Raw genomic sequence first — 20,941 nt, 5'->3', positions numbered from 1 at the left:
AATAATTTGTCCAACAGTAATATCATATTGTACCTCAATTTCAAATATTTCAGGAAAGAATTTATCATACATCCTTAGATCATCAGGATTTCTTTTGAAAGGCTGTGGTGCTTCTCCTTGATCATCCTCAGTCTCTTCGGAGTTATCTGTCTTGAATCTCTCGTCGTCACTGTCGATATCGTCATCATCCTCTAAAGAACTACTGTCACTGTCGGGAGTCTCGCTGGAACTTCCATAACTCATACTGCCTTCTACAAATACAGTTATCTCATTCAGATGTTAAATGTAATTACAATTATCCCAAAAATGAAGAGCTTGCCCTCCTTAACTACTTTACATTGTGAATTATTTAAACATAATTGAAACAACAATGCCAATGTTTACCATAAAGATACAACTATACCTGCAAAAATTTACAATTGGTCTATATGCAATTAGTATACCATTTCACAATTCACTGCAAAGCAAATATAAAATGAATCTGCATGAAGTAATAAACTGAAGGAAAGTCATTTTTACAATGCTCACTAAAATTTTCATACACCTATGGTGCCTACAGTAGTACTGAGTTAGAAATAATACATAATTTTAGATTTTTCATTTTTTAAATTCATGTGTGAAATTAACTGAGACATTAATTTGGTAAGACATGGATCCAATATATCGTTGATGTAAGTGCAATAACTTCAATAAATTTCAAGACAACATTCTAGTTTAATTGGATTTTTAAGGAAATGCTAATTCTATGTCATGTTTTTGCACTAATATAATTTTAAGAGAAAAAAAAAGACATGTTGTTTATATATTAAATAAAAGAGTAATTAAATAATCTCCATATTTCAATAAATATACTTATAAAGTATAAAATTGTTATGTTACCTTGTCTGGTACTTTCAGGGTAAAGTTCAGATTCTGGCAAATCAAATTTGACTGGACTTCTAATATCACATGGTAGTTTATTTCTAGGGCAACATTTTCTCATTATCACACTGGCCAGCAGTATCAAACTTTCCATCTCTCGACAATCTATAACATCCTGGGCAGTATCATATAAAATTTGTATCCCATTAGCGTCTGCTAATGCTTTTCTTCCAGATTCTGTCAATAAATAAAAGCTTCATTAAGAACAAGGTATACCAAGAGCTAAAATCACCAAGAAATTTTGACTTGTGCTGTGGATTCATTCATTTCTATTGGACCAATTTTCCTGGACTGAGGAAATATTATATTTTCTGGATATTTGATGGTTTTGCCAAAGTCAGCATACAAGCCTATAGAAATTTGCATTTCATTGAACATTTAAATTATTGGCTCACCTAAACCAATGAAATTGGTATCCACAGTATCTAAATTTCAAAAAAATCAACTTGGCATATTTCTAAGTTTAAAAATACAACACTGACAAACTGATTTAAATTTTATGAAATTCTCATCCTGTTTGCATCTCATTGGCAATTGAGCTTTTACATGTATTGGGAAACATTTCAATATTAAAACTATGTCTTTAAGGTGGTACCCAACACCTTCACTAAAATTAATTTGGCTTGTTTAATTTTCTTTGACCCTTTGACAAAAAAATAAATATTTTGAAAAAAATTTGAACCAACCATTTTATCAGAAAAATTACACTGGTTATATAGCAGTTTGACAAACACTAATTTTGATCATTGAGAAGCTTAATATTCCCTTAACAACACAACATAATTAAAACGTTTAGCTGATTTTACAGAGTTATCTCCCTGTAGTGTTAGGTACCACCTTAATTATATAGAGTAGTAAAATATTTGAGCTTGTTTGAAATTACAAATATATTGAAAATTTGAACACACATTATGTACTATACACCTAATCATATATATTTTGGCCAACAAGAATGCTATTCAAGTGTTGAGTTTGGGGATGTTTTAAGGATATTCAAGATAGCGTTTCTTAATAGGGTCACCATGTCTGTGTTAATAAAATTGAGAATGGAAATGGGGAATGTGTCAAAGAGACAACAACTCGACCATAGAAAAATCAACAGCAGAAGGTCACCAATAGGTCTTCAATGTAGCGAGAAATTCCTGCACCTGGAGGCGTCCCTCAGCTATGTAAAGGCTGTTTAATTTTAACATACATTTTACCAACAAAAGGTACCTTCAAAATGGGGCTTTTCATGGAACAGCTCTAAGTAAGACTTAAGTAATACATGTACTTACTAAGGTTGGTGATATTTTTAAGGATATTCAGAATAGCTTTTCTGATGTTAACATGTCTGTGTTTAGTATCTAATTGGTGCCAGTCTTGGTACAGACCCAACAAATGTGGTACATGTTCTCCCCCTATAGTTCTAGCAGCATTGTTCCCTATAAATTATAAAACAAATTTCACATTAACACATAAAAAATCAACAGAGTATAATCAACAGTACACATATTTTATATTTAAAAATCATCAACTAGCTGTAATCAAATGATAAATACCTGCAAAATTCAGTCGTTTTCAACACCTTTTTCTTAAACTATTTAGGCCATAACCATTTTCACCTTCTGGTCCCTTTTTGGCCACTAATTCAAAAACAGTTGGGACAATAACCCCAAGAATCATTCCCAAACTTGCTTTTTTAGTATGAAACCTTGTGGTTCAATTTCATAGAGATTCATACACTTATTCTCAATTTATTGCTCTAGAAACCAAATGTCTTTGGATGACAATGACAGTGACGCTGACAACGTCATAACAATACCATTATACAGCCACAAAACATTTGCAGTTGCATGAATACTACATTCTTTTGCATCACTTTTCATGAATGCTTACCAGTTAAATAACTTATTAAATTTGGTTAAGTTATATAAAATACTTACTAGATTTGGTTACATTATATACTATTTCCAGGGCTAATTTGAGGACTGTAGTATGTTTTCTTCCACACTGCTGAATCACTCTGAACATAGGAGGGATAGCATTGTGCTTTCCCAAATATGAGGCATTTACACCTACAATACATAATAATTAAATTTAAATGTTTAGTTCAATATATTGCCACAATTCCTTTTTTTAATATGATTGATGTGCTTTGGTTTTATGAATAGACGAAAAGGATTTGTGTTTATCTTGTATATCTAAGTTCTGACCAGTCTGTTAAATTTAGATAGGACAATTTCCTATAAATCATTCAAGAAACTAATTCTTTCTCTTAACCCTAATATATACTGGACTTTTCAACTCTGGATATTTAAATTAAAAAAACTTAAGCCTTGCATTTTAAAATTTGAAAATTCAACATTCTTGAGTGGATAACTAACATAATCAACAAGGTTGTATCGTAAAACCTATCTTATCTTTAATAATAAGCCTTTATTGATTTATTGGCACTGAATTGTTTTTCAACATTGCAATCTACATCTAGTCTTAAAAATAATTAAAAGGAGATGTGGGTTAAACATCAGTGAGACAGCACACCAACAAAGTCAGACAACTAAATCAAAGCATCCACACTGTACAACAAGTTAAAAGTAAATTACAGAGACAACTGACGTTAGCATCTATGAGTTTTGAGAGAGCTGAAGATCCTTTGAAAAATAAAGCAAGAGAATTCCTGTGTAAAAAGAGGGAAAAAATATATAAAGTGAACTTTTCCTGACACATGATTTTTTTTACAAAAGTAAAAATATGATTACTTACTGTTGTTGGTGTATGATTTGAACACTTGTAACAAACATTGCAGGTTTTTAAACTGACATATATTACTTTTTATCAGCGATAGAGTAATCAGCAGTGTTCTGTGTAATCGAGCTTTGGTCGAAAATTTTCTGTCTGAAAATATAATTCATATATGTGGGATAATTACAGCTTGTACCAATTTATGTTTAGCCTGGAGAACCATTTCCTAAAGATTTGAAAAATCTGCAGGCAACTTAAACTTGAAACATTATTATGTTGACTTTTTTTGTTGTCATTCATAGTTATCTAAAATGAAAATAAAACTTTTTTTTCACCATTTTAAGTAATAAAAGATATAACAAGTAATATTGCAGTTTTTTATGATTGTGCAAAAATAACAAACTTCTGACATATTAAATCGAAAATTTAATTCACTTTGCATAATATTTAATTTATAAGATATATATATAGAATCGTGTATTACCTTTGCTAGACAATTTTGCCAGCACTTGGTGAGCTAGGATCAACAGATCATCATTTGTAACATTATCCTCAGTTTCTCTCACCATGCATTGTAATAAAATATTGGTAGTGTTAGCACTGACTAGGGCACTAGATCTCTTTCCAACCTCTACAAATAAATAACAAATGATAAGATCATTAATGTCTTAACAAGAGTTCTATAAAATTGAGAATGGAAATGGGGAATGTGTCAAAGAGACAACAAAGATGAATGCATAATATTGGAAACTATTTTCAATTCAGGAAAATGTTTGTGTTTGTTGATAAATGTTACTTACTTGTATTTGAAGAAGCTTTTTCTTAAAACTAAAATCAATTCTTCATGTTCTTAGCATATGATAACAGATTTCAAAATTTTTGTGGTTATGGTATAACATCAAAATAATCAAAGTACATGTATACAATATTTAAGATGCACAAATCATGACTTCAAATGCTCATGTTTTAAGGTGGATAAAAAATGGTGTTTTAGACAACAAAAGGTGCTGATAACAACAATAAAAGCAAAATAACACATGTTCTTTGGGGGCAGTTTGGCTTTTAAATTCTAAGTTGATTAACCAGCTAGCAAATGACTTTCTTTTATACTAGTCACAAACTGATGCTTTTTTTTTTAAATTACATCATGAGGTCCCGGGGGGTTACTGACTATCCGCTCAGGTATAACTGTGCCAACAGTACTTGCCAAATCATACCCTGTTCTAACCAGAAAACATTGAAAAACATACCCTGTTCTAAACAGAAATATTGAAAAACATACCCTATTCTAGACAAAGATGACAGTTGTTAAAATATGGACCCTGTTCTAACCAGCAGAACATGAAAAAGCAACCCTGTTTTTTCGGCACACTCGTACCAGTAAAAATATAGGAAGTAAACACCCCCTCCCCCAGCATGAGGTACAGTTGCTTTTTAAAAGGCTTGAGTCTATAAATAATTATATATCACAATAATATCTGTTTTTTGGACCTCTTAAAATTGTATTTTCTATAATTTCATTTTGACAATTTGAAAGCATGTTCTAATCAAATTACCTGACATTGAAGGTCTTTCTATTAAGGTTAGGTGCTAAGGATACACTTAACATAAATTTGATTGAAAATTGTCTTATATGTGTCAACTGAAAATGACCAAACAAGACCTAAACAAAATGGGAATTATTACTGTGTAACAATACTACCTGGATTAACCACTACAATTAAATAATACTAATTCATAAGCTATATAAATTCAGACATCTAAGGCTTCATAAACAATTAGATTCACAACTGGAACTCATGTTTTCCCCATATTATTTCAACAGACATACATTGTTTCTTCACTGTTGGTCAAATTTTCTATATTAAAATCTCTTCTTATGTGAATTCATACTAGATAGGTTCACGAAAATTTGCCATGGATTTGTCAGGTATTTTTTTTTAGAAATAATAAATAAGAAGCAACCAATCAAATACTATTCCAAACTGCAAAGAATCAAGACTAGTATATATTAACCTGAACTATTGTTTTTTCCAAACAGATCCAGAACTTTATTTGATTGTAACTTTAAAAATCTCCAGTAAATTTGTCATATAGAACTGTAAACTTACGAGTTTTTCCCAATAGTTCCAAGAGAATATGTATTATATTTACAACAACTGCTCGATCTGAACAATTCTGAAATGATACAATTAATATATATCAATATTAAATATTGATTAATACCAAAAAAGCTGTTGTGACTTTCCTTGTGTCGATAGTGTAGAAACTGGATGGTTACAATATAGATGTATCCTGCAAACAATTATATAATTGAAATGCTGAAGATATCTTTCAAAGAAAAAATATTAAAAGTGTGGTATTTTTAGTTTTGAGTCTTGGCGTAAAAGGCGTTGGAGGAAGTAAAATCCCATTGAAAGTGTCATTATATTTAATTTAATACATTTGATTTACATCCTTCTTCGGACAACACTATTAGTTATGTAACTAGCACACAGTGTGAAAATAATATAATAAACAGCAGCAAAAGACAACAATACAGGCTTTGTTGGGATTATGTTTCAATTTTGGTTGTTTGTATGAGATCAAAACACAAACAACGTACTTAAATACTGAATTAAATGCCAGTATATATTACTTAACTGATTGATTGTGTTTGATTCAAATGGATGTTACACTCACCCTTAAAGTACACAAGATTAAATCTAGCTGTGCTGCATTCTTCAGAACTGAATCTCTGTGAATTTTTTCTGAAAATGAAAAATGTTAACTAAATTGATTTGAGACATTATTCTTAAATGATTTAGTCCTTTCCTCTGATTTGTGCATGTAACAAATTACTGACACTTTTTTAATATATAATTTCCTCCTATAGTTAACAGAACAAAGTTTTTGTATGATAATGAATGATAAAAGTTCCTTCCGATATAAATTGTTTCTACACCTATTGTAAATAATAAACATCATTTAGATGAAGTCACATGTTGTGCTTACAGAAAACACCAATTTTGTATTTTAAACTGCAAGTGGATGTAGTATGCCTCTTTCAAATCTAAATGTTAAAGTCAATAAAATGGACTTGATGTTACACTATTGTTTCATATAAAGGTTGGTACCTATTAAATCGTTAAATCAGTTGAATTTTTTTGCACCTGTTCTAAGTCAGGAATCTGATGTTCAAAAGTTGTTGTTTGTTGATGTGGTTCATAAGTTTTTCTCATATCTTATATAGATTAGACCGTTGGTTTTCCCATTTGAATGGTTTACACAGTCATTTTTGGGGCCCTTTATAGCTTGCTGTTCTGTGTGAGCCAAGGCTCTGTGTTGAAGACTGTACTTTGACCTATAATGGTTTATTTTTACAAATTGTGACTTGGATGGAAAGTTGTCTCATTGGTATTCATACCACATCTTCTTATATCTATGAATAAATTTTAGGTTTTTTAAATACTATGTTTGAATACAATACCTTGTTGGTTAAGTAGCTGGTATATTTTAGATGTAACATATCTGATCTGTTGTAGGTCGTCTGTAGAGGATGGGTTCTTAGCAGCCTTTCCACCAATCTTATCCAACTGTTGGAAAAGTCCTATCAGTCTGGACCTTTAATAACAATTATATGTAATATAAACATGTGCGAACAATATATATGCATAGCAACCTTTCCACCAATCTTATCCAACTGCTGGAAAAGTCCTATCAGTCTTGACCTTCAATAGCAATAAAATTTAATGTAAACATGTGCAAACAATATATATGCTAAACATCCTTATTGTATGGTCTTTAACATTGAGCCTTGGCTCACAACGAACAGCAAGCAATAAAGGGCCCAAAAATGACCAAGTGTTAAACCATGTAAACAGGAAAACCAAAAATGTTGTATTTTTAGTGTTGATGACAGTATTTATTTTATTAGACACTGATAAGTTTATTCACATCTTTTGGGACTTGGTACATTTAAGCTCTTGACATATTGTACATTTATATACATTTTTAGTGTTGTGTTAAAGTGTTTCTGACTCCTTGGTACATGTTTAATACATGTATCTCAAAATAAGTAGGTATAATTGGCTACTGCACGCAAATGACATCACTGCTTAGAATATGGTTAACAAAAAGTTAATGAGCAACAAATCTTAAAACCTGTAAACATGAAGCCTGACATGAAAATTCAGGAAACTCTTACTTTTAGTTCCCAAGAAAGTTCTAATCTATAAACAGAAGTTGGAACACCATAAAAATCTGTCTATACAAAATAATGTACGGTGTACACCATAAACCTGTCTTTGCCAAACCCTGTATACATGTACACTACAAACATGTTTTCGACAAAAACGTCTCTGAAACATTCCAGCATGTTAACTTGTATATAAGGACACACATGGATATTCACTAATAATTTAACATTTATCTAAAACAACTACAAAACATACTTGTCTATTTAGTGTACAATATAACAGTAAACAACATGTTGGATCAGATTTTGTTTGGTACTAATACTTACCCCACACTTCTTTCCATCACAAGGACGCTTTCTTCAGTTTGATATTACATTCTCATATATAACACAAAGTTTTACTGAATGACCTGAAATATCCAATTTTACAAGATTTAGATTTAAAGTGTTCTAATCATGCTTATAGAAACATACTATTAGTATTTCATCCCTCCATGTAACAGATGCTCCGCAGGGTGCAGCTTTATACGACTGCAGAGGTTGAACCCTGAACGGTTGGGGCAAGTATGGACACAACATTCAAGCTGGATTCAGCTCTAAATTTGGATTGTGATTAAATAGTTGACACAGCATAGGTTTCTGACACATAATGAATGTGGTCTAATGAACTTAAAATTTGTTTTGCCTTTGAGTAATTCACTATGCTGTTGAATATTAATCCTCTCAAAATCAAAGCCTTAAAGGCTGTAAAAGCAATTGCTGCCATGTTAATGTTTGGGGACTTTTATTTTTCATCCACATATATACAAGAATTAAACCTGACATGAGTGTTGTCTAGTTAAAAGTAAGAAGGTTTTAACTTTATATAAATAAAAGACTTTAGCAGAAAGTCATTTTTAATATGTTTTATATTTCACAAGGAGACAACACGTTTACCAGGCTAAAGTTGGGGTCAAATATACATGTGCTGAAACATATAACTCAAAAAGAAATCATCATGGATTATCCCCTGGTAGTGTTTGTAACTTCCTTGGCAATAATTTCCTTTATTGATTTAATTTTAACAATTTTCATTATTAATTTATATTTAAACATTAACACAAATGATTAAGTTAAAACATTTCAACTTTCCAGACGCAAATGTTAAAAAACGGGAAAGAAATAAAATATCTTACAAGACATAAACATGTAAAGAATAAATGTATATTTCAGCTTAATAAAAATATTTTCATAATGTTACTTTGTCATCATTTTTAAAACTAAGTTCCAAACATTATTGCTCAGTTGATATGTGTCCTTCTGATGCGGTACGAGCACAGGCACTTGTTTCTATCCATAGGAAGGTCGATTATCCATATAAATAGTTTTATATGGATAGTCGACCTTCCTATGGATAGAAACAAGTGCATGTGGGTACGAGATAACTACAATTCTCATGCAATCCCGAAAAGGGGGGTCATCACAGACAAACATGACATTAAATCGTTATCACTGAACTAGTATATATATTGTATAGGGGCCAGCTGAAGGACGCCTCCGGGTGCGGGAATTTTTCGCTGCATTGAAGACCTGTTGGTGACCTTAATTCTGCTGTTGTATGTTTTTCTATGGTCGGGTTGTTGTCTCTTTGACAAATTCCCCATTTCCATTCTCAATTTTATTATACGAACAAGAACAAACAGCTCTACGTTGCTTTGATATTTATCAATTTTCAGGAAACATTGCGAAAAAATGATCTTCAATATTTCGAAAACATGTGAAATAAAATTGCAAACACGGTGGACCTTCGAGTGTCAACAAACGTAGTAGACTTGTTCACTGAAAAGACGAGGATAATGGTTTCATCTGACATTTGTTATGCAAACCCAGTTTTGATCATGATATTTAAAAAGACGTACTTTTTTTCAATCTATGTATTAATAAACTAGAAAATTCCAAATTGTAAATATCTCTTCATCTGGACCGACTTGGCATCTACTACGTTTGGACGGGTCCATTTCATTAGTAAGGTGATCGATAAATATTACGGAGTTTTGACAGAAAAGGAAAACGAACTTATTGTTATGTGTTTTCAACAAGGGTTTCGTTCCGCTAAATTATTTGCGCAAATAAAGTTTGTCTATTTTTAGATTACAGGTAATAATTTGACATACGCATTAACCTGTGTAGTGATTTTGATTTTACGATAAATGTATGAATGAACGATAATTTTATGAACGAACAAGAGCACCTGACCTCTTAAAGAAACACAAATTAAACATAAAAAACCGTATTTATTAGGAGATAATTCAGTTAAATTTTCAATACTAAATCAACAACTGAAATGAATCCATATTTTGTTGAAACATCGTACGAACGGCGGAAAACGGAATCGCATTTATTAAAATGTACTTTTTTTCACTCGGACTTCTATGTTATTTGATAGTCAAACGGTTGACCCTTTAAATACAAAAATACATCTACAAGAACATATTCTGAAACTTCTTAAATCCACTAACTTTTTTTTAAAGTTTCAAGCTATGTATTGCATTAGAAAACATACATAGGTGTTAAAGAATGACTGACCAGGAGCCTGTTTAACAAAATACTATGGCTTGATCTGGGCGGAGTCTCTGATCTGGGTCACAAAGATGGCCATACGCGACGGCATAAAAGCAATTGCTTTAAAAATGTTTGAAGAAATTTTCTTTTTATTTATGAAATCTGAAATGAACAAAATTGAACCCACCCCTCCCCAATTTTTTTTTCACATCCCCCTTTCCCTTATTCCAAAACTGATCTCAATTCAAATTTCTAATGGAGTTTGCAACAATAACTACTCATTTAAATACATATTAAAATGTAAAAAAAGTGCTTGTTATCACTGAATGGTAAAGATTGTTTTAATTTATCAGTTGGTAGTAAAAGTGAATATACATTGTATATTGTATAAAGCAATGATTTAAGATGATTCAACTACTATTCTGGACAAAGAAAGATAACTCCAATTGAAAATATGAAAATTTCTTGCTATTGCACAATATTGTGCAATTAGATATTTCTTGCTATTGCACAATACTGTGCAATTGAAAATATTTGCTATTGCACAATACTGTGCAATTGAAGATTTCTTGCTTTTGCGCAATACTGTGCAATTGAAAATTTCTTGCTATTGCACAATACTGTGCAATAGAAGATTTCTTGCTATTGCTGAATACTGTCAAATTGAAAATTTCTTGCTATTGCACAATACTTAATATAATAATTTTGGATCCTGATTTGGACCAACTTGAAAACTAGGCCCAAAATCAAAAATCTAAGTACATGTTTAGATTCAGCATATCAAAGAAGCCCAAGAATTCAATTTTTGTTAAAATCAAACTTAGTTTAATTTTGGACCCTTTGGACTTTAATGTAGACCAATTTGAAAACGGGACCAAAAATTAAGAATCTACATACACAGTTAGATTTGGCATATCAAAGAACCCCAATTATTCAATTTTTGATGAAATCAAACAAAGTTTAATTTTGGACCCCAATTTGGACCAACTTGAAAACTGCGCCAATAATCAAAAATCTAAGTACATTTTTAGATTCAGAATATCAAAGAACCCCAAGGATTCAATTTTTTTTAAAATCAAACTAAGTTTAATTTTGGACCCTTTGGACCTTAATGTAGACCAATTTTAAAACGGGACCAAAAATTAAGAATCTACATACACAGTTAGATTCGGCATATCAAGGAACCCCAATTATTCAATTTTTGATGAAATCGAACAAAGTTTAATTTTGGACCCTTTGGGCCCCTTATTCCTAAACTGTTGGGACCAAAACTTCCAAAATCAATCCCAACCTTCCTTTTATGGTCATAAACCTTGTGTTTAAATTTCATAGATTTCTATTTACTTATACTAAAGTTATGGTGCGAAAACCAAGAAAAATGCTTATTTGGGCCCCTTTTTGGCCCCTAATTCCTAAACTGTTCGGACCTCAACTCCCAAAGTCAATCCCAACCTTCCTTTTGTGGTCATAAACCTTGTGTTTAAATTTCATTGATTTCTATTAACTTATACTAAAGTTATTGTGCGAAAACCAAGAATAATGCTTATTTGGGCCCTTTTTTGGCCCCTAATTCCTAAACTGTTGAAACCAAAACTCCCAAAATCAATCCCAACCTTCCTTTTGTGGTAATAAACCTTGTGTTAAAATTTCATAGATTTCTATTCACATTTACTAAAGTTAGAGTACGAAAACTAAAAGTATTCGGACGACGACGACGGCGCAGACGATGACGCCAACATTATACCAATATACGACCAAAAAATAAATTTTCAATTTTTGCGGTCGTATAAAAAATGGTTAATAGGCTGATATATTGCGTATCTAAATTATATTAATTTGAATTTTTATTATAGAATAACCAATTTTTTCATTGACATCTGTTATAATTCAAAGATCAAGCCTGCAGGTTTCCTCTTAGTCTAGAATGACTAAAAGCCTGTCCTTAAGATTTTACATGTCGTTTTCTCGCTATTTTTGTAATTGTATAGGGCATAAAAATTGAGTGGGGTCCTTTTTTGACTGTCAAATTCAGAAATCATGAACTGGTATGGCTGATTTGCAGCATCAACAACAAAACGTTTCGTACCCCTTTTTTAAATGTCAGAGAGATTTTGAGCACAAATGTTTACATGACTAATTATATATAAGGTTTTAATAACTGTAACATGCATCTTTAAAATCTGAATGTAAACTGGAAACCTGATGTACACAATGTATCAATTTGATTGTAAACTATGAAATGAATTAAGAATTATGATTATATTTTTCTTCAGATTATCAAGTTGTAGTTAATATTCATATTTTTACTATTTATTTCGCATGAAATTGTGTTCTGTTATACAGCTTATTACATGTATGTTCTTGTCTGAAAAGGTGGATGCTGATGGTGTAAGTCAATATAAAAGCATGTGTTCAACTTGTTAAACTTTTTCTTTGAAACTGAATTAAATTTTATTTATTTAATCTAAATTGTCATTAGCACTTGCTGAAACGTAATTCAATATGAATAATGCATTAAATCAATTGTCTTAACTTGATCATTAGTGTTCTGACAGGTTTGTTGATCTACATTTACCTGTACAAGTGATTACCAATCTTAATCCGATATACATTTTTGTACTTCAGGTATTAAAACTGTAATCAGGAGGACCACAAAAAATCTTAAAGTTATTGTGCAATTGGTTATTTTTGCAAAAAAAAGGCAACCGCTAGAAAAAAACGTAAAATAAATTTTAACATTCGCAATGATGAAAAAAAAATAAAGGATAGTTATTCGCTGTAAGAATCATTTGACTGTGGTTGGAGATATTTTAACAATCATATAACAGGTCATGGAGATCCCTGAAATTTGGTATGAGAGTATGTGCATGTTCCAGGACAGTCTGAGCAGTTGTATTAGTTTGTTTGTTTTTGTGATTGCAATCAGAAATTTTTATTTACATTAAGGTTCATCATAACAAATGGACAAATATGGACATATTTTCACCAAAAAAACTACTCTGTGTACAGACTTACCTGTGCTGTTCGGAAAGTTTTAATGGCTAGCATCTACTAGATATATAAAAGTTAAATGCATTTTGTGTTTAAGAAAGATAAAATCGTTCTTGTTTTTGATGGGCATTTTTTTTCCTTTCTGAAGAAGGTGCAAACATAAATAAACACCTGAATTACTTTGATACTGTCCACTCACTGACTCAGATACTTTTTTTAACTCACCTATCAGTGTTCCAGCTAGGATTTCAAAAGGGCAGAGTGCCAACCCTGAAAAGGGGCATTTAACGTGTGATATGATAATATGAAAAGGGCATGTTTTAATAAAGATATTAATCAAACACTGTGTTTATTTGTTAAAATCACTGGTTATACAAGAACTACTGTACATCATTAGCCCATATAGAACTCTATCTTTCTACTTTTTAGGCTTAAAAGCTTGTCAAGCAGCTTGTCACACAAGTTTTTTAAATCATTGCTTGACACAGTTTAGCTTTATATGCAGCATGTTTTGAAAGGTGTCCTGCTTCATTCTGTTTCTATGTTCTGACACATTTTACCAGTTTCACCTTTCTACCTCTGCTGTGCTTAATGGCAATACAGCACAAAACAGCTGTGCTCAGTAAATGCCCAATATTAGGATATACCAACAGTGAAAATTTGTATTAAAAATAAAGAAGATAAAAAAAAGATGACCAAGGCACCCTACCAACACTGCTACTAAGACCCTCTTTAACTTTTCCCATAACTCAAAATAGTTAAACATATATATTCTTAAGCAAGAAGTATGTAGACATATTTTAGAATATGTTAAGTGGGTTACTCAATGCTAGGAAAAAAGTAGATTGTGATATCTTTCTTTATTCGGGTGTGCTCCTTCTTTGGAGGATTATAAATATAAACAGTACGTAGAAGATGTAAATATTATTATAAACAATATGGCAGCCGATTTTGATATTTTGTATCAAAAATGAGGGCAGTCAATGACAAATACATCTGGATTTACTATTTATTTCACGGAGAACAAGTAAAACGATGTCTTCCTCGAGTTGTTTGTGGTTTTCAACTTTCTGTCATTATGCTTTGGTAAACATTGCAAATGTGCCCAAGTTGTCGTATGCACATTTCTTCAAAGATAATTGCCGACCGACTGTTTCTATTTGAATGAATTAATGTTGATGATCATTAATGACCCATCCGCTAAACGGATAACAGATTATGACACCAGCTGTAAGTGTTGATAAGCTTGGGTCGTAAACAAAGTCATTAACTTTTCGCCAGGTAAAATTTAGTAATTATAACGATCATATCAATACGAACACAATAATATACAATCGATCTTTAAAAAAGGCAGGGTGCTCTGGAAACTATAAAAAGGGCACAGGGCGGCACTCGGAAAGGGCAGGCGCCGCGCCCTCTGAAAATGGCCTAGCTGGAACACTGCCCTACAGTTGTGAAGATACCTCTTGTCCATGTCAATTAAGGTCAATCAAAACAATACAAACCGTTTTTTTTTACCTGAGGGAGCATCTCATAGTTGTACCACAACTTAGTTAATTTCTGCATAAAAAATGCCCATCAAAATCCAAGAGATTTTATCTTTCTGAAACACAAAAAATGTGACAAAATGCATTTATCTTTATATCTAGTGGATGCCAGGCATTAAAAACTTTTCCATTCACAGGTAAGTCTGTACTCAGAGTATTTTTTTTGCATAATATACAGCCATATTTGTCCGTTTGTTATGATTGATCCTTAATTGTATGGCCTACAGTTTTTCTGATGTACATATACAGAACAACAATACAGACAGTAATGCTGAGTTTGCAACTTAAAAGGGCAAACTCTTCTACGTGTACCTCTTCAGATTTATAAACAAATTGCAAAAACATTGTAATTACATGCAGAACACCCACATAAAAACAAGGCCTACAAGGTTTTTTAAAACTTTGACAGTGTCCAGATTAGACTGCTTATTATAGTGACTCGTATTTTTTCGTCTCATAAGGTTAGGATGATTTTACACTACATAGTTGTTACAGGATGAGTGTTGTCAGATAGTTTGTTAACTTTAAAAGAAAACACTGAACTTTGACAGACATATTGTTTTTACCTGTCACCAAGAGTGGCGCCCCAGTCGCATTACTTCCCTTTTATGAAAGATTGCCATGCAATCCCAAGTTTACCAACGTCACGATCATTTCAAATGGAACGCTATCAGTTTCAAAGCACAATAAGTATTAACGCTATTGATAACGTGAATACAAGAAATAGAAAATTGAAAAAATATAATAAAGATATATCTATGTTGACCAGATGCGGCCATTTCGCCTTTTCTCGTTTTTTCCTTTCACTTTGCAACTGTGACAAGAAATCGAGAAATCGGGAAATCGGGAAATCGAGAAAGCGAAATCGAGAAATTGAGAAACCGAGAAATCGGGAAAACGAGAAATTTATTTCCCACTTTCGCGTTTTCGCGGCCTCACGTTTTCGCGTTTTTGCTTTCTTTCATCAAAGTTCATGATTGCTCGAGTTCTCGATTTCCCGATTTCTCGATTTCTCAATTTTCCGATTTCTCGATTTCTCATGAAAGTAATATGAAAAAACTCGAAATCGCGAAATGGCCACAACTGGCCATTTCGCTTTTAAGTTTGAGGCTGCCCCTCTGGTATACCTTTCGTCCCCAGTCTGGTATATTTATCTCATGTTTAGATCTATTTACCTCCTGCCAATAAAAAAAACCCTGTTAGTTGGGTTTTGTGTAAATTAAGGTGGATCGCCAGTATGTATTTCCTCAGACAAAATTTCTTATACTTTGTCAAAATGAAGATTTTACTATGCATTTTTCAAAAATATTTTAAAAGTATGGGTCACCATGCAATTTTTCAAGCTACAAGTCTAAAAATTGCTTAAATTTGCATTGATTATTTATGGTGCTTTTTAAAGAACATAGAAATAGTTTCACCGAAAAATAAACAGTCTTAACATACCCGTAGCCAGGGGGTTCGAGGGGTTCGGACGACCCCCCCCCCCACTTTTTGAAAACAAAAAAGCACTGTAAAAGTCAACGTTCTGTTCGAATGGTGACTGCTAAAGTTCGTGGGTCCAAATACCCCCCCACCCCCTTGGAAATTCCTGGCTACGGGCATCTTACTTATAAGTTGCAAATCTGTCTCCAAATTTGCAGATTTAGACAAAGAACTAGACCGATTGTGTACTGCGATTGTACAATTCAAGATGGCGGTATACCATGAATCTACCATAAATTTTTAAAATGGTATAATGCGGTTTTATTCTGCTTTAAAGAGCATGTGTTCATTAAAATTCATAATTTAAAGGGAATTAATCTAAAAGTCATCTGACAATAACGAGTCAACTCGAGATTTTGACTATGATGGATTAGGCCTATTTGTATCTTGCTGATTATTTATCTATCACTTATACATTGTAGTTTTCAAAATAAAAAAAAAAAAAAAAAAGAATTGAAGGGAAAATCGACATAAAAATCAATTATTTCAATAGTTGACAAACGATTTCGGTCATGTTGACTTATTTGTAAATCTTAAAATTGAGAATGGAAATGGGGAATATGCCAAAGAGACAACAACCCGACCATAGAGCAGACAACACAACAAGAAGGTCACCAACAGGTCTTCAATGCAACGAGAAATTCTCGCACCCGGAGGCGTCCTTCAGCTGGCCCCTAAACAAATATATACTGGTTCAGTGATAATGAACACCATACTAAACTCCAAATTGTACACAAGAAACTAAAAGTTAAAATAATACAAGACTAACAAAGGCCAGAGGCTCCTGACTTGGGACAGGCGCAAAAATGCGGCGGGGTTAAACATGTTTGTGAGATCTCAACCCACCCCCTATACCTCTAGCCAATGCAGAAAAGTAAATGTATAACAATACGCACATTAAAATTCAGTTCAAGAGAAGTCCGAGTCTGATGTCAGAAGATGTAACCAAAGGAAAATAAACAAAATGACAATAATACATAAATAACATCAGACTACTAGCAGTTAACTGACATGCCAGCTCCGGACTTCAATTTAACTGATTGAAAACTTATGTCTTCATCATATGAATATCAGGCACAATCCTCCCCGTGAGGGGTTTAGTATCATACCATCATAACATATATGAGAAGAACATAACCCGTGTCATGCCAACAACTGGTTTATTAATAATAAATGTGTTTAGTTCCGATGCAAAGACCCTATAAGATAATCAATATTAACACCAAAATATGCAATCTTGTCTTGCTGATCGTTTTTATCTATCTTTTATATTTTTTCAAAATAGTAAACAAAAATACAAAATTGCATGGGTTGCCGTGAAAAGTATCGGTGTTCTAGGGCAATAACTCCTATAGAAAGTCGTATGACAGTTTTATCATTCTGGACATTTTTCGGCTCTGTCAGATATTCTTTATTTATATTTTCAAGATTATATCTACGAAAACTACATTGTTACGTCTATATGACCAATATAAGCCATTTCGGCTAAATTTGTAGACATAAAGGGGTCGTCAGACACTCTTTTTTGTATCTAGATGTTTCATTGATGATTGCGACCAAGTACTGTTAAAATTAGTCAACTATGGAAGTTTTAGAGAAGTAAGATGATCTTTGTAAAAATTAACAGACGACGGACTGCGACGACGGGCGCCGCCAAGTGATGACAACAATTTAAATTGGCCATTCGGGCCATGTTTTATAAAAGAAATGCTTCGGATATGCATGTAAAAATTAAAGCTCGTTTAAATAAAATCAAATGGCATACCGCAAAGGTTAAAAATGTCGACTATATTTACTGTGCGAATTTTAAGTTAATATTACATAGTCTATATCATACACACCAGTCTCATCGTTTTGATACTTTTCACTTATTCCGTCTTTACATTTTGTTTATTTTTTCAAAATGTCAGAATTTTTTAAAATACGGTTTGAAATGATAAAACAAAATTCCTGGGAAACATACAGTTATCTTTCGGAATAAAGATTTTATAAACGAAGTCAATGAAAGTGAAGCATTAATATAAAAATGTTGAAACTCTACCTATTCGCATACTTATTTTTTTTATAGTAAATAAAATAATGCATATAGTACAATGGAACATGATAATTCGAGTGAGTTTTGGTTAGATTATTGATAGTATTACAGGTTATATAAATGGGTACAAAAATTTGATTTACAGGTTATGTAAATGGGTACAAAAAATCGTAGATCTGGACATGCCGGAATAGACCTAGATTGGACTAACTGGGCATTCAGAACGTCATCAGGCTAACAAAATGCTGAATAATTCCTATAACATGCACTGTAATATTAATCACATATTTCTATGATTTTTGATACTTCACGATAATTTATTAATTTGTACTTTAACATTTTTCATAAAACCTGAGGGGGCCTCGTGATTTAGTGAAATTTCGACTTCTATTGCTGATCTGTTGTATCAATTTCTCCGCAAACGCTCACGAATCAGGACAATACCACTATTTGCACACATTAGAGTACTCTTTTAATAACTCGTATGTGTTCTGTGGATGACTTCAGTGTTGTAAGGCAACAGGGGGTCATCATACCTACATTGAGTCCTTATTGTCCATTTACAATCGAAACTCGATCAACGCCCTTGATCCCGCCAACCGTTTATAGAGCCACTATTTCATTTTAGTAGTTGAGTTAAATATGTCTCAATGACGTATCGCCCACATTTTCTTATTTGATTTAGTAAATAGGTTCGGGAAATTTCCGTTGACATTGTTCATTAAATGGGGTAAAATTGAAAAGTTATTATAAAATTCCTTAGAACTCGAATACTTACAAATAAGTATCTACGGAGTATAAATAATCATATTTAATATGTTTCATGCAGTTGCAAAACACATGCAGTGTACGAAACATAATTAACAAAAAAAGAAAACCAATGCAAGTGCGTGAACTTTTGTATTTTGATTGACAATAAAAGTTTGATAACAATAGAAATATTCATATGTTTTAAAAGAAAGAAATAGGTAATCACTACAGTGATCATAAAGTGAGAATGTCCTTTTCAATTCGGTGATCCGGTATATGCACATTAAAACCATGACTGATTAAACATATAAACAAAGGTGTTTTGAAACCATTTCAATTAGTAAAACAGAGAATCAAGGTAAATATGTTTATTGTTTATCCTCAGTACATTTCTACTTTATGTTTTTGAAACTGTCAGAAAAAATGGAAAAAACATACTTGAGGAAACGCATAGGTTTTTTATTTACAGTTTTCGACCTTTCCATTTACGGCTCCTTGGTCGGGTTGTTGTCTCTTTGACACATTCCCCATTTCAATTCTCAATTCAACAGAGATGGTGGAAATACCGTCATCCAGACAGGAGCACAATGACACATTTATATAAAAAAAAAAAAAAAACACACATCGAGCGGCGCCCAACCTACAGTCTTCAACACTAGATAATATATTTTCATGGTATGATACAGAAATTCAGTTGTTTACAGAAGAAATGAGATTAACTAGATACTGCGCTGATATTTATAAGATTCCAAGTTTATTGAACGTAATAGACTATGGCAAGCCGTTCTCGTCAAAACTATGTTTAAACCATTTTTCGAAAAATTTACACACTGAGAATTAAAAATTACACACTGAGATTTCATAAAGACGCACTGAGATTACAAAAATGAAAAACACACACTGAGAATTGAAAATTACACACTGAGAATTGAAAATTACACACTGAGATTTCAAAAAGACACACTGAGAATAAATAAACTGAAAACACACACTGAGAATTTAAAATTACACACTGAGATTTGTGCGCACTTTTTATGCGCACATATCTAATTAGCATACTTAATCTGAATCTATTACAAGCTTAAAACAGCTAGGGGACAGAACTCGTTAGTCCTTCGATTTGGTTCCAAATTATTTATAAAAAAACTTTAGAAATACAAGAACAAGAAAAACACCCACTTACTCTTATTACAAAATATAACCAAATGGTGAAAAACTTTATCAAAATTATAAGAAAACATTGGAACAATCTGAAAAAAAAACAAAGAATGAAGTGAAATGTTTACTCAAGTGTTTATTATAGCATATAAACGTAACAAAAATATAAAAGATTATTTTGCGAAATCAGGGTAACAGTTGGAAGACTTTTGAAAAGGGACCCATGCTTAAACGGGTTTAAGTAAAAAAAAAATCCCGATATACTGGTAGTAATGATCTGAATGATAGGCAACAAACTTATGAATATGAGCGATGTTAATATAAAAAAGAAGATGTGGTATGATTGCCAATGAGACAACTATCCACAAAAGACCAAAATGACACAGACATTAACAACTATAGGTCACCGTACGACCTTCAACAATGAGCAAAGCCCATACCGCATAGTCAGCTATAAAAGGCCCCGATAAGACAATGTAAAACAATTCAAACGAGAAAACTAACGGCCTTATTTATGTAAAAAAAATTAACGAAAAACAAATATGTAACACATAAAAAAAACGACAACCACTGAATTACAGGCTCCTGACTTGGGACAGGCACATACATAAATAA

General features: G+C 32.2%; 1 protein-coding gene across 4 annotated transcripts in view; it reads right to left on the bottom strand.

Moving 5' to 3' along the window:
• Positions 1-15,495, bottom strand: part of LOC143071808 (cytosolic carboxypeptidase 1-like) — a 45,709-nt gene extending 30,214 nt beyond the window's left edge. For 2 of the 4 annotated variants that reach the window (XM_076246403.1, XM_076246406.1), the window contains exons 1-11: positions 15,256-15,461; positions 8,150-8,232; positions 7,115-7,248; positions 6,328-6,395; positions 5,757-5,823; positions 4,130-4,276; positions 3,667-3,798; positions 2,847-2,978; positions 2,199-2,345; positions 880-1,098; positions 34-251 (exon numbers count right to left, since the gene is read on the bottom strand). In XM_076246403.1, the coding sequence (XP_076102518.1) occupies positions 34-251; positions 880-1,098; positions 2,199-2,345; positions 2,847-2,978; positions 3,667-3,798; positions 4,130-4,276; positions 5,757-5,823; positions 6,328-6,395; positions 7,115-7,248; positions 8,150-8,166 (1,281 nt within the window). In that variant the 5' untranslated portion in view covers positions 8,167-8,232; positions 15,256-15,461. The other 2 variants (XM_076246405.1, XM_076246404.1) reach the window with 2 other exon arrangements.
• Between the last annotated feature and the right edge of the window lie 5,446 nt (positions 15,496-20,941).

This window comes from Mytilus galloprovincialis, chromosome 4 (genome assembly GCF_965363235.1).
Source record: "Mytilus galloprovincialis chromosome 4, xbMytGall1.hap1.1, whole genome shotgun sequence".
NCBI classification, from domain to species: Eukaryota; Metazoa; Mollusca; class Bivalvia; order Mytilida; family Mytilidae; genus Mytilus; species Mytilus galloprovincialis.
The sequence above is the reverse complement of the archived record's forward strand: the minus strand, read 5'-3'. Positions and strand labels throughout refer to the sequence as shown.